The sequence below is a fragment of the Diplotaxodon limnothrissa genome, linkage group LG17 (genome assembly GCF_057381915.1).
Source record: "Diplotaxodon limnothrissa isolate DT_005_m linkage group LG17, D_limnothrissa_male_GT1.1, whole genome shotgun sequence".
Classification (NCBI taxonomy): domain Eukaryota; kingdom Metazoa; phylum Chordata; class Actinopteri; order Cichliformes; family Cichlidae; genus Diplotaxodon; species Diplotaxodon limnothrissa.
This window is the reverse complement of record NC_140612.1, coordinates 23,719,039-23,733,903: the sequence shown is the minus strand read 5'-3', so window position 1 is coordinate 23,733,903 and position 14,865 is coordinate 23,719,039. Positions and strand designations below refer to the sequence as shown.

The following is a 14,865-nucleotide window of genomic DNA, read 5'->3' as shown; positions in this document are numbered from 1 at the left end:
CATCACATTGAATTAAAAAAGTTGAATAATGAAGCACTTGCACTTTTCCCTTAAAAAAAAAAAAAAAAAAAACCCCAAAAAAGCCCCCAAACAAATTGAACAGCAGTGACAAAGCATTCATGTGTTTCTAATGTTGTTTACTATTGTTTCTAATATTTGCACACAAAAAAAGAACTCAGGAGGAGACACGGATCCCTGTGGCGTTTTCGTATGGAAGTAAATATCTGTTAAACATGTGAAGAAAGGCCCCTGCTTATCCGGGGGAAAAGCAGCAGCCAAAGAAAGTTTGTTTCTGTGCCCTGTAACAGATTTTCAGTATGTAAAGGGAATATGACTATGGAGGGGGGGGGGGAAAAGCTCAGGTTAATTAAAAGCAGTCTTTGTTTGTATTAAGTGCTTCCTGGTCACTTTAATGTGCATATTTATAGTTCACCAAAACCCAAATGACCATAAATTTAAAAAAGCCTTTTATTAATATTCATGTCAAAAGCCATGACCTCAAAATAAAAAGGCATATCAAGATTTCTACTTCTCAAATATGAGATAAGGAACTTGAAACAGGCTTGTGGACAGTCAAAGCAAGCTTCCATAAATTGGACGCTTTACTAAAGTCTGGCTTTTGCTCACTGGGTGTGAAGAAAAAAAAATTAAACTACTACAAAGAAATTCAGTTAAAAGTGTCCTTGGGCAAGACACTTCACCTACCGCCTACTGGTGTTGGCCAGAAGGGCCGATGGTGCGATATGGCAGCCTCGCTTCTGTCTGCCCCAGGGCAGCTAGTTTTAATAAAGCTTAGCAAAAAAATTGCTAAAGAAAGAAAACATGTTTGCAGTTCAAGAGTTACATGCACAAGTTGTGTGATTATTTTTTAAAGCTAGAATATATGAAAATGTTATGGTTGTTGGGATTCAGCCACTCAGTGTGTAGTAAAGAAGTCCAGGACATGTTTTATGTATTCAGTTAAACAAAAAACAAAATCCAGATGTCTGGCCTTTGATATGACCCTATCTTACCAATGTTCCGCTGCCAATAAACATTTTCTTTGTCCTCTACCTGCGGACACCTGATCTTTGTTCACTGAGTGGAATGGCACCATCCTGTGGTCAAAAGAGGGACTACAGAGTGATGCAGCAGCAGTTTGACACACATTATATTGATTTGTTTATATTTCCCCCGATTTTAAATGGTTACGCTCAGAGTACTTGCAGACATATTTGGTTTGCATTGTGGAGAAAATTATCTGACAGAGGAGGCAACAGGCAGTTCAAATCAGGTACGAATTAAAGGGCCAACCGGAGAAACTGGATAAGTTGTTTAGGTCTTGCTTGGGAGGGAGATGTGTGATGATAACGAGAAAGAAAGCTTAAATTTGCATGTCTGTAAACGAAGTCTGGGACGCAGTCCTTCCTGGAGCGCCTGTGTTTCATGTCTCCCAGTGAAATGAGATCCAACCCGTTCTCCAGCACACCTCCGACCGCCTCAACCTGCTCTCCGACTGCGAGCACGTTATCGACGGTGTCATCGTCAGACATAACAAGACATCACCTGTGTGACTCTGGCGAATACACTTCCACGCAGCGGCGGACTATGAAAAGTGTGCGTAATGATTAAACATCACGCTCGGAAATACGCCCCCCCGCGCTCATCGGTCACAGATGACTGTCCGCTGGCCCTGCAGGCTGTCCATGTCAGCAAACACCACGACACGCTGAACGAGGGAACGTGGCCGCAGACGGGCGCCAAGATGCGGATCTCCAAGGCCAACAAGGGCGCGGCGGTGGTGAGGGCTGTCCGGCGGCAGGCGTCTCCTCAGCCGTCCAGTCTGGAGAGGATGTGGAGCGACAGAAAGCTGTCGAACTGTGGACCTGAGGGGAGAGACGGGGCAGAAGCTTCTGGGAACGGGATGGAGGGACACGAAGGGGGGCCACCCCGTGGGAGGAAGAAGGCATCCAAACCACATGTGAAGACCATTTTCTCCCCCGAGGACAAGGACCCCAGGGTGAAGGAGGAGACCGGAGAGGGACACGCCTTCGAACCCGGAGGGGAGAGCAACTGGTGTGATTTGTGCTTCGAGTACATCTTCGAGAATGGTCTCACCTGTGCAGGTGAGGGTGCATGTGATTAAGTCAGGGGTGTGGGGGAGCCCACAAGATAAGGGGTCTAAATAGAAGGTGGAGGAATCCCAGAAGATATGGAGATTTTAATCTAAGCGGCTTGAAGCATTTAATGCAAAAGATCTCCCAAATATCCAGTTATTTCCTTTTGCTGAGCTTCACACAAACTCCACCACAAGTCTATGATCCATCTACATATGCTTTGGGAAATACTGTCAGTTATTTTGCTGACCAAAGAGGTAAAACAGTTGCAACAGTCCTACATGATATTTATGTGGATAAATGAAAGAAACATGCAGGTTTTCAGCACTATAGGTACAAGTTTGCCGTTTTGGGGTTGGGTTATTTTTTGGCTTGTGTTTTGGATTTTTTTTTTTTTTTTTTTTAGAGAACAATGAACCAGTTGTTCATCAGGTCTTTTAGGGAAGTTTAACTGATTTGAATGAACAGGTACACTCTATCAGTGACATCAGCATTTTCAGGTAGCGCCATCTGATATGTAGTAATCGCTCCTTGTTTCTGTGCTGGTGATGACTTAAATAGGCAGGGCTACGAAAGAAGCCCAGCGCTGGAATGCATGTTGGCATCCAGAAGGACCGGTTCAGGTGTAAATGAAAACTGGGTGACTCCTCAAGGGCAAACTCTGGACCTCCCTGTGTGTCCACTTCTGTCGAGCAAACAATAGAAATAGGAACCTTAGAAACAATTTCTTCTTCCCTAATGTGTAGAGCTCCAAACATGGTTGCAGTAGTATTTGTTTTTCGATGGAAATTAGATGGAAGTTTTGAATATTTGAATATCTGCTTCAAATACATTAACCCTTTGTACTGCATAACTACATAATCGTCCTTGTAGAAATTCCTAACTTATTTTATAAAATGATAAAACGTGTCATGACTAAGATTTTCTGTCAGATCTTCAGTTTCTGTTTCAACCTCAGTTGTGTTGTGGAATTCAAACAATGCTCAGTTGTTATGAAGGAATAAGGTATCTCCCCTACATTATAACACTACCAACAGCTCGAACTAAAAGGCAGGATCCATGCTTTCATGTTGTTTACAGCAAATCCTGACTATAACATCTGAATGCCGCAACAGAAATCGGGCCCATCAGAAGGATTTTTCCACTCTGATGTTGTGCAATTTTGGTGATTTTGTGTTAGTTGTAGCTTCAGTTTCCTTTCCTGAAGTGGCACCCTGTGTGGTCTTCTGCTGCTGTAGCTCATCTGCTTCAAAGTTTCAGACTTTGTGATAAGTGGTTAGGCTATTTCAGTTACTCTTACCTTCCTATCAGCTCAAAGTAGTCAAGCCAGTTACCCTCTGATCTCTGAGATCAACAAGGCATTTTTGCCCAGAGAACTGCTGTTCACTGGATTTTATCTTTTTCAGACATTTTCTGTTTGAACTCTATTTCAACAGCTTCTCAAATACTCAGTCCAGCCCGTTTGGCACCAACAGACACGACATCTTCAAAGTCACTTAAATCATCTTTCTTCTCCTTTCTAAAGCCTGGTTTGAGCATCAGCAGGTAGCAGTTGCCTTAGTGCATTGTGTTGCTACTATGTGATTGGCCGATTAGATAGCTGATTAAAGAGAAGCTGAACAGGTGAACTAATAACCCTTTCAGGAGTTTGAGACTCAAATGGTTCTGATTTTTTGAAAGGTTTCCAATTTTAAACCACAATTCACCTTGTTCTCACTGTACTCATTTACTTCATCTTATAAGGATGGATCAATTTAAATGTGAAGATATTTGAAATATACTCATTTGCCCATCTATATATGTATCAATGTTAGAGACAGAAAAAAGTTTAGTCAAATAAACACTTTTTATTTTATAAAATATACCATCCTCAATTGCGTATCATCATTCTTTTCACATGTTTCCTCTCCTATAGTAGACTGGCTAGATATTAGCTAAAGTATGCTAATGTTAGCTAGGATTAACAAATTCAAGATCTATTTATCCCGGTTAGCTGAAAACGTCTCACATAGAAAACCTTTAATATCCAACATTTTCCGTTTTATTCCTTCATGCACTATGTTTTCAATTTTTCTTCTACTTAATGCTAGAAAAAATATTATCAAAGAAGGACATTAGCTAGCTTTAGCTATAAAACTATTGACCTGCTAATTCTGATTAGCTAAAAATACTCACTCAGATTTTATTAAGAAAATATGTGCTACTTTAAATAGTAGCATTCATAACTTTGGGACAGCCACAAACAATTCTGATAAGCAAATAAAACAATAAATAAAATAAAACAACTAAATATGAAAAGAAAAGAAAACATTATATTTGATTTGTTAGCTTCATAAAATTGAAGTTGGTGTTAAAACACTAACTGCAGCAATAAATACGCTTTGCAAATCTCCAAAACTCCCTCAATAGGCCTGATTTTGATATCAATATGCATTTAATCTTCTGTAATATTATACTTAAACCACATATTGTACTGCATAAAAATCTGAGAAACCCAACAGATACAACACAAACTGTTTTACTACTCTATCTCTCTCCCTTTAGCTATTTAACTTCATTAGCCTACATTTAATGGATAATGAGTTTGCAATGTGCACTATGGCTTCCTGTCACTTTAATCAGCCATGCTGATGGAGTTTGTGTTTGTGCCTATGGCTTTTCTCTATTAGCAGCCACTCACAGAGTCTGTTACAGACCCATGATTTCACCTAAATTTTAACAAAAAACCCAACCCCCCAACATTATTATGCCTTGCAGTTGTCCTGCAATCCTCTACAGAGCACTGTTAATATCCGTATCTGTCACTCGCTCACTTATTAACACACAGAAACAGTGACTTATAAGGCATCCGAGCCTTGCAAGAGCATGGTTCAGTTATTTCTTTCAAAGGTTAATTTTTCAGCTGAATGTTGAAATTAAAGTTTTCGCACAACACAGTGTTCGGTAAAAAGACTTAATGGAAATATTATAGCTTTTACTGGGGAATACATGCTCATGGTTTTGCCAGAGTAAATCAGCAACATAAGAGAGAACTGAAGATCATTGTGATGATAATGATTGCTGAAAGGTAATATAACAGGAATCACTGTTCGCATGTTTTCCATTACACCCATAACTGGTACCAATAGAGTAATTTCCAGGAAACTTCCAAGAAAATTATTAAACCATGACAAGCCTGTAAATGAAACAATGCCAAGTCCTTGCTGGGGGTTTTTCTTTGCTGAGGAAGAGGTTGGTATTTTAAAGAGTATTTATAGCAGGGGTGCCCAATCCCGGTCCTCGAGAGCTACCGTCCTGCAGCTTTTAGATGCATCCCTACTCCAACACAGCTGAATCAAATGGTTTGATCTCTTCAGCATGCCATCATGTTTGGCAAAGGCCTGATAACAAGCCATTCATTTGATTCAGGTGTGTGGGAACAAGGATGCATCTAAAAGCTGCAGGACGGTAGCTCTTGAGGACCGGGATTGGGCACCCCTGATTTATAGACTTCATGTCACCTTTAAGCTGTAGCTTCCTGATTGCAATGTTATGGGTCCATTTGTTATTGCTATAAAAACTAATCTAAATAATAAAGTAAGTAAAAAGAATAAGATTTAGAAATGTGAAACTGTAATATAATAAAAAACAAAGTTTTTTTTAATATAAAAAGAGTTTAAATAGCTCAATATTTTTACCTAATCTAAATTTAAATATTTAGAGTTTCTCTGACATTTTTTTACCTGTTTAAGTTAAAAGTAAACTGGTTATCTTTGATTAACTTGACCAGTTTTGCAGATTAAGAAACCAGTATTTAAAAATAAACTTCACTGTACTGATTTCTATTGTTTCTCTGTTTCTGTTGTTGGGTGAGGATTCATGGAAAAGAGTCAATATTAGCTTAAAAGTTAGCTAAAATGCTTGACATCATACAGCACTCAAAGTTTTGTCCATAGTTGTTCTGTGTCTGTTAAAATGTTTGAGTTTCCAGTGTACTCTAATATTTTATGCTTTTTAAACAATAACTGGTTCAGTTGGGAAAAGTGAAATGAGCTACAGAAAGGTAACGTGTTGTCCTTGGTTCAACTTCTGTATGAAAGCGGTTTAGCTCACGCTCTCTCTCTCTTCCTGTGGGTCTGTCATCCTATGGCTCTTTCTCCGAAGTAACAGGAACCACCGAAGAGAGCCGGGGATCTTTGTCTGATTGGGTTTAATGTTGCATTAGTGTGTGTATTCATTAGTCGGCTCTGTAGAAGGGATTTCTGTAGGCGGCTGCAGCTTGTTTCCAGTCAGTTTGCTCTCTATTTTTGATGTGACAGAATAGAAATAGCAGCACTTTGTCCTCCCTCAGTGTGATTCTTCTTCTTCTTTAAATGGCTCTTTATTGTTAAGCTTCTGCATCCTTCAGTTCAAGCTTGTCCTCTACATTTAAATATGGCTTAACCCACTGTTCTTCCTATTTTTGTCTACTTGTTCAGATCTAGAGCTCCTTTTAAAGAAGCCAAGTGCTTCTATAGCTTACTTAGCATTAGCCAATAGATGAAGCACTCAGGCTAACGGCTGCTGACATCCGTACTCCATATGAAGCCACAAGAGCTGTCAGAATACCAACAAATTAAAATATCCCATTAATTGTTTATTGTTGTTTACACGGTCCCATTTTCACAAGCTCAAAAGGAAACACACAAGTTTCTTAGCCGAGTGCAGGTTTTTTATTTCATGACTAATCAAGAAGATAAAAGACTCATTTAACAAAGTGATGACTTTGTTAATGGAAACTTTCAACATATGTCACACAATAGTGCCACCTTATTGTGTATACATACATAATATATTAGAAACAGATATATATTTGTACTTTGTAGCTCTTATTTATGGTTATTACATAAAAAAAAAAAAAACAATGTTTCCAGTTAATAAGCAGTAGCAGCAAATGATAATGACATTACCTTTAAACAAAGGAGAGATTTTAGGAAATGGGGTAGGATTAATTTCTTCATTGTAGTATAGTGTTATAACTAGTGAAAACATTAATCTATATTAGTGTTTTATTATAAGGTAATAATACAATCACATTGTTGCTATATTAAGAATGTTTATTTCCAAATACTACACAGAAATGATGATTTTTATTGCTCACACTGTTTCTGCCTGATGGTATTGCTACATTTTTTCACATTATCACTCCTAGTTATTATCACATTATGTAAGTTTCAGTCCAATATTACTCAGCTAAAAACTACAGTTGATACTAAGCTATTACTTACTTATAATTTGATATCTAGCAGCTACTTCCTTTTTATTTCCACATCATTTCCTCATGTTACTACTGGGCTGTGCCATAAGAATAACAACATGCAAGTATGATCAAAATGATTTAAAAAGTAGCAAAAAAGTTGACATTTAGTCATTAATACCTAGATGGAGGTTTGTTGAAGAGGCGAGGATAAAAATCAACAGATCGGCGTCTGAGCCGGAGACAGTGGAGAGGTTTCATAGTTCAGAGAGTCATTTAGAAGCACTGTGAGAAATACCAAAGCTCATTGTTCAAACCTCTTCAGTGTAGTCTGCCTTCACCGTGTGTGTGTGTGTGTGTGTGTGTGTGTGTGTGTGTGTGTGTGTGTGTGAGAGAGAGAGAGAGTCAGCTGCTGTCCTGTTGTTTGTTCAGACACTGTGACAGTTTGGCTCCACAAGACACTTTTAGCCTGTGGCTAATGACACACACACACACACACTACAAACACAAATGGGTGACGGTGTCTCTGGGAGGACGGACCAGAGTAGAGCAGTTACTGCAGACAGAGACGCATCATGGATGGGAGTGAAGGATGACTATTTTGTGGAATTATATCAAGTTATGTTTGGATATGAATCACCACCTGAAGCCTGCAGGAACCCAGAAAACCTCAAAACAGTGTTTGTGTGTGTGGGGGGGAGACAGAGTGTGTGTGTGCAATGGGGTTTACCAAAAACTTTGGGAAACCTCTGAGGAGAATGTCCAGATTTTTCTATCGCTTTCCAAAAGTGATGCGACGTTCTGGACGCCTGGAAGTCAGTCTGCTGTGGAGAAGCTCTGGTGAGTTATGAGCGATGAACAGGACAGACCATTTAGGTGGCCAGTATTCACCACGGTCAACTTCTCTTATGCAGTTTCTTTCCATTCTCCTCGTCTGTTAGTGGAAACGTATCCTATAGTTTACAGTAAACTGAACTGTTCTCTGGTAAGAAGAAACCTAAAATATTATGCTGTGGAAACAAAAATTAAAATAACTTGTTAACCTGTTAACTTGTTAAACAAACACACCTCAAATGTCAGTGCCCTGCTTCATTTCTGCTGCTATTAGTGTGTGTGTGAATGTGCTGAGGTAATGTCAAACCTCTTCAGTCTTTATTTTTCTCTTATACTTTTATCCTTTTTATACGCTGACTGGCTCAAGGTTTGATTACATACGCCCAAGCGCGTGTCCAGACATGTTGACAGGAACAAAAGAGACAAGACTAGAAAGATAATGAGGGGATAGCAGATGGCTGCTGTATTCAGCCCACACCTGTCCTCATTCACGCACCTGTCTTTGTCTTCTAACTTGTGTACAAGTATTTGCAGTTAGTGGACACAATATGTAGTCCTACCTACATATTTCACGCCGGATACTTAACCCTTTCTGCAGGAACTGCATTGTCTGATTTTACATTCCTTGTTAATGCTTTCTCTTTAACTCCTAATGCACCAAAGTCACTTCTATTATCCATCCATTTATCCATGGATGTGGAGCAGTAGCAACTACCTCCCAGTCTACTAGTCCCCAGTTGTGTTAAAAAGGTTCTGTTTTTTTCGGTTTTGAGAAGTGGAGATACACAAGGACATTGCTTTTATTTTTATTACACAAAGGAGCACGATGGTAAAGGGGAAGCTGCATCCAGGACAGAAACAGCCGCATTTTACTGCATTTTTCAGGTCCTTTAAGCACCTGCACAGACAGCATCCTAATGCTAAGCTAGCCAGGAGCACAGAGTCATGACAAAGCTGAGTGAATGCCAACCCCATCCCAGCAGCTAGACTCTGAACTTCAACAGGTAAAAAAAGAAGCGATGAGCAGTCAGGCTGCATTCCCATCACTCCCATCCTGAGGCCGCCAAAGTGGAAGCCTTTCGGCAGTTGGATGAAGTGGAAATTCTGTCCATAAAAATTATGAACACAATCTGTGGTAAACACTTTACCCAGGTAAAGTCCAACACTCACTGGGAACAATCTGACCTACTGCTGCTAATGCAGGCCAAGCTCTCACTGCATTTGTAAGGGACCGAATGGCTTGTAGCAACTGACCAGATGCCCTTTATGCCCATGTTTACTTGAGAAAAATGTTTACTTATGGCATAAGTAAACATTTTTCTCATTAGTTTATAGTCCCAGACTTGATTTAAGTCTTAATAAAAATTGAAGATTATTTTATAAATAATGACCCTGTTAGAATCACAAAGGAAGACAAAGTAAGGCATCCCATATGGAAAAGATATATATAAATCTTATAAAGTTTGTATCTGTCTTGTGTGAAACTTGTATGAAAAGCATACAAGAGTGAAAACACATATAAGATCCCTTGAAAAATTATATAATGAAACTTGTATGTTTTGGATACTTAACAATATATGAAAGTAATGAGAAAGTGGCCACTTTCATGAGTAAATCATAAAATTCTTTACTATTTCTTTTCCATATGGGATGTTTTAAGCTAGCCCAACTTTATGATTGACGTGTGTGTGTGTGTGTGTGTGTGTGTGTGTGTGTTTGTTTCAGCACATGAGTGCTAAAGGAGCCGGAGCCTCATGGTCCCTCTCGCTGCACACACAGAACAAATTATAGAACTCGTGCTAAAAAAACATTTCACTTTTCACACACGGGTGAAAAATCCATAGTGTCTAGCCAGTTTTGGATTTCTGACCTTTGACCTCTGATGTGAGACCCTGCTGAGTTTTAATGTAAGATGCTAAAAGCCAAACTGAAATGGTAGTTTTGGCTGCAGTCAGTCAAGTTTCAGATTGTCCAGACTCATCAAAGCATTTTATTATATTTTGGACAAAATAAAGAGAAAAGTAGCGTTAAATACAACAAATGTAATTCTAATTTTTGATAAAACGTTCCTCAATCTGACCTTCCTAAATCAAGATTTTCATATTTGAGAGAATTTTTTCTATTATGTTTTGCATTTGCTGTGTTAACCAACTGAATCAGAACTAAATTCAGAAGAATACAACGAGACAAATACTTTTAATATACAGCTCACTTATTAAAATCTCAACAAAAGTTGTACATTTTTCGCTCTATTAAAAAATTGTGTCGCGTTTATCTTTTTAAAGTAGTTTCTATGTATCTTTAATTCAGTCACTTATTATATATTAATACAGTGACAACTCACTGTAAATGAGCCCTTTCTCAAAATGTGTTTTCACATGTTTATAGGCTTAAAGTTAGGTGTAAAAACTTTACCATTCACGCTGCATCTGCACTGAAAAAAAGAAAAGGTTACAGAGTTTATGTGTGTGTGTTTGAGACGTTCCTCCAGCGGGCTGATTGAGTCTGATCGATTTGTGGAGTCTGGGAAATGCTTTTATCCCTGAGACAGCAGATGAGGCAAATGGAGAGGAAGATGATGAAAAAGGAGGAAGAAAAAAAAACGCAAAAAACTGAGATATGATGGAGATCACTGGAACAGCCCTAACAATTCCTTACTGAAGATGAATGTTTACCTTTTTTGTCAGTTATATTGCAAATGCAAGGACATTTTTTGGTATTCCTGTACACAAATTTCCATTCATCCATCTGTTCCATTTTCCAAAGCCAGTATCAGTATCGAGTGATACATAACAACTGAAGACTCCTGAGAACATTTCACTTTGTTGAAGTGGTTTAAAAGTCATGAACACAAACTAATAGGTGCTTTTCACTATTAGACTACAGGCTGCTATTAGACAGTGTGAACATGCCATTAATTATTTCAGAATAAAATATGAATGTAGCCTTCACCCATTGGTTAGTTAAGACGATGACGACGAGCGGATGATGGCATCATTGGCTAATGATCTATGAGTTGCGTATAGCAAACAAAATACCCTTGATAATCCTCCTTTCTGACACTAATTATTTTGCCATAATTTACTAAATTAATTGTAACAGAAGTGAGCTGTTTCTGTTTCACAGCATCTTCCAGACTAAAAAAAGATGCAACACTTCTCACCCAGCATTAACAGCTGAGTCCTGGACAAATGTGAACACGCCAGATGGCCGCGGCCTCGTGGACAATCTAAATTTTATTTTTTTGATCTCTCATGCCTGACTAAAACATGTTTGTCCTATAGCAGACACCGTAGCTAGGGTGATGCACCTGAACTGGAAGGGGTAAGACAACAGAACCCAGTTGACTGCAATCTACTAACATTTAGTGGTGAAAAATGTCACACACTGTAACGTTTAATTTTAGAATCAGAAAGACTATTTATCCCCAAGGGGCAATTAGGACTTAGAAGCTAGATCCATCTTTTTTCTGGGGGTTTTCGTTTCAATTAAAAGTAGAAAATGCAACTTTATGGCGGAACCAAAATCTTTATCATGGTTTAAAGTGCTACACTGACTTTTTTGTGGTTTGGTTTGACGCAGCACCTGCTATGTGTTGATATCTTCTTCATGTCCAAAAATAACCCTGCATGCTGCATAATTGTATTGATGGATGGATGTACAAGGCTCTTTATGACTTCCTCTGTGGATCAGGTTCATTGTCAGAAGGGATTGAGGTGGATGATTGGACAGGCGGATGACTGGATGGGCAGGAAACTGGATAGGCCGACCCAACTGTAGTCATAACAAGCTACGAAAGAGAGCAAAGGAGAGAGGGGAGGAGAGAGTGACTGCAGATGGCTGAGTCAGCAGTCCTACGTCCATCCATCCATCCACCACTGCCACCCCTCCTCCTCCACCTCTCCTGTCTGTGTGCCCATCTCACTGTGGCCTCCATTTGACTGTTAAATCACCCACTCAGCACAACAACAGAGAGAGAGAGGCAGACGGGGAAACGGGGGAGAATGGCACATCAGCATCTGAAGCACGGCCGAGAAACACCGCAAAGGGAAAGAGGAGAGAGTGTTGGCATGTGTGGTTCCATTCAGCGCGAGTGTGTGTGTGCAGGAGGATGTCATGTTGAGGCTCGTAGACAGGATTTCAGTGAGTGTATGAGTTGAAGATGGGAGATGGGAGCAGCCATGTGCAAACTGTCGGATAAAGTTGGACAGCACGTGAGAAAGAAGTCGACAGGTAGGATCATGGGACTAAAGACACACACACACCTGCACGTGCGAGGCTCGTGTAGGGTTGTGTTGGGGTGAATAATGTTTGTTTGATTACAAGAAGTGACTATGAACAACCCTCCTCCTCGGTTCTATTTGTTTTAATGGTGCATTTGGGTTGTAGCCAGTTGTAGCTAGCTCGGTGTGTGTGTGTGTGTGTGTGTGTGTGTGTGTGTGTGTGTGTGTGCCACTTAATTTAAAGTTATAACAAAAGTTGGGCACCACAGAGAAGAAGATATGACTTCAGTGGCTACATTTAGTCTGCAGCTAACTTGTTTTCATGTTGATTTAGCCTTAAATATTTTTTATATATTCCTGTGTCATGAGAACAAAGCTGTAAACATTGCTTAATAAGCTCTGTTGTGAGGCTAAGACTGTTTTTAAAATGGGTTTTTATGTCCAATCACAAAAGTTGAAATCCCTAAAATGATTGACTTAGTGATCAAAAAGATGAGGAAATCTATATTTTCGTTGTTGGAACAAAATTTTCATGTTTTCTTTGATAAATGGATAAAAAGATGATTCTTACTAATTGCTTAATTTCTATCAAATGACTGGAGTTTTAAAGCTGTAGCAAACAGTTTGTCTGAATTAAATATGTTTTTAGTTGCTTTGGTGATTGATGTGTTAGAATCTGTAAGCTGTCTACAATTAGATAACTGCATTAATGAGATCATGTTTATTCCTTAAAATATAAGAATGGTACATGAACACTGGAGGATCAGATGAGCTCATTCAGCCAAGCTGAAGCTTCAAAGCTGCTGCTCAGTGTTTTTGTCCCATGATTCTCAAACTTTTTCAGTTCATGGAAACATTTTTGTTTCTAAAGCTTCTCACGTTGTGGCGATAGGACCATCCTGTAGGATAGGCTCCAGCCTGCCACGCTGAATGTGATGAGTGGAAGAACATGGATAAGTGGATGGCTGTTTGATTTTAAGCCAAACTTATTTCTCTAATTAAGAAAAAGCACTTCTATAATCAAAGAAATGATGCTGTATTTGTGAGCCACCACTAGTTTGCAAAGAAGATGAATTTGACTCAATCAGTATCATCCAGAAAATGTCATTTTAAAATTTTCCTACAGGCTTTGCTCATCTGAAGTATCCTTGAATGTGGAGCCCGAATCTTGCTCACTGACTTTTTGTTTTTATTTAATGGTAATTTGGAAAAGAAATTGTCATATTTAATTCCTCTTTATTTGCATTTCAATGTTAAAACATAGTTTAATCTCACCGGATTTTATTCTGAAACCTCTCCCTCCTCCATGTCATCATTTGCATGTTGTTGTTTTCCATTTGCAGAAGAAGAACCTTAACCGACACGCTGCCCTTATCAAAAGAGCATTTGCATATACGTTACAGAAACTTTTTTCCGTATGCATATCTGCTCCTTACTGCTAACCCTATCATTTATACTTTTATTACCAGTGAATGAATCTATAATCAGGTCATTTCTCTGCAGGTTGCAAGTACGCGTGCCACACTGCATGTCGGGACAAAGTGGCACTGGACTGCCATCCTCCAGTGTTGCCCGTCAGCCAGGACCAGCTCAACAACAACAACACGCCGCTCCATGTGAGTACACAAAACACTCTGACTGGGATTTCTCGCTTTTGTTTTCCAGTCAGCTCAGTCTAATCCAACTCACGAGAATCTCTTTGTGTGTAACTGTGGTCCAATTATCCACAAATATGTACTACAGTGTGGTTTAAAAAAAAAAAAAAAAGATTATTTAGTGTTATGTGATGGTGAAATAGTGTTTAAGGGGAACCACACACTTCAGTGACCTCCCCTCTGTGCTGTCTGATGATTAGAGATTAGTGTTTTATTGTTAGCCAGTAACAGCAGTTAGTTTTATTATTATTATGTAAACTGTTATTCTCTCCGAAATCTTCTTTGTCTGTGGAAACAAAAACTACATACATTTATTTGTTATACTAGAGGAGTCTAAAAAGTCTCCTGCGTTGTAAAACCCAGGTTATTTTAAATTTCGGTTTATTTGTCACTGTAATGCTGTTGATCACCTCTGGATTGTGCTGTAGGCTCATTTTTTAGCTGGTGCAGTTTGCCGTTTACCACTTTTGAGCTATCCACACACACACAGTACAAGAGAAAAGAGGAAGCTAACAGTTTATTTCATTATCTTTTGTCGAATGGTGTTAATGCAGTGCTGTGCCTCGTTACCTGGCAGTACAGGCAGAGTAAGACACGCAGATTACAGGCATGACGGGAAAGTATTTACTCTTTCATCCTTTGGTAGAGATACCCTCTACTGAAGGATAACAACCAAATATTAGTTTGAAAAACATTTATTTAAAACTAAAATGGGCACAAATATATATTTTCAAAATGTCACCGTAGTTACCAAAGTTAGGATATTATTGCTTCAGCAGCCAAAACTTTAAGCACAACCTGTAACAAATTATCTTAAAAGTAGAAATAAACTTAAAATGACA

At 39.0% G+C, this 14,865-nt stretch overlaps 1 protein-coding gene across 1 annotated transcript in view; it reads left to right on the top strand.

Annotated features, from left to right (window-relative positions):
* Nucleotides 1-1,603: 1,603 nt before the first annotated feature.
* Nucleotides 1,604-14,865, top strand: part of rassf3 (Ras association domain family member 3) — a 68,320-nt gene continuing 55,058 nt past the window's right edge. The window contains exons 1-2 of the mRNA XM_085375904.1: nucleotides 1,604-2,105; nucleotides 13,872-13,984. Of these exons, the coding sequence (XP_085232030.1) occupies nucleotides 1,604-2,105; nucleotides 13,872-13,984 (615 nt within the window). The remainder of the gene's footprint in view (nucleotides 2,106-13,871; nucleotides 13,985-14,865) is intronic.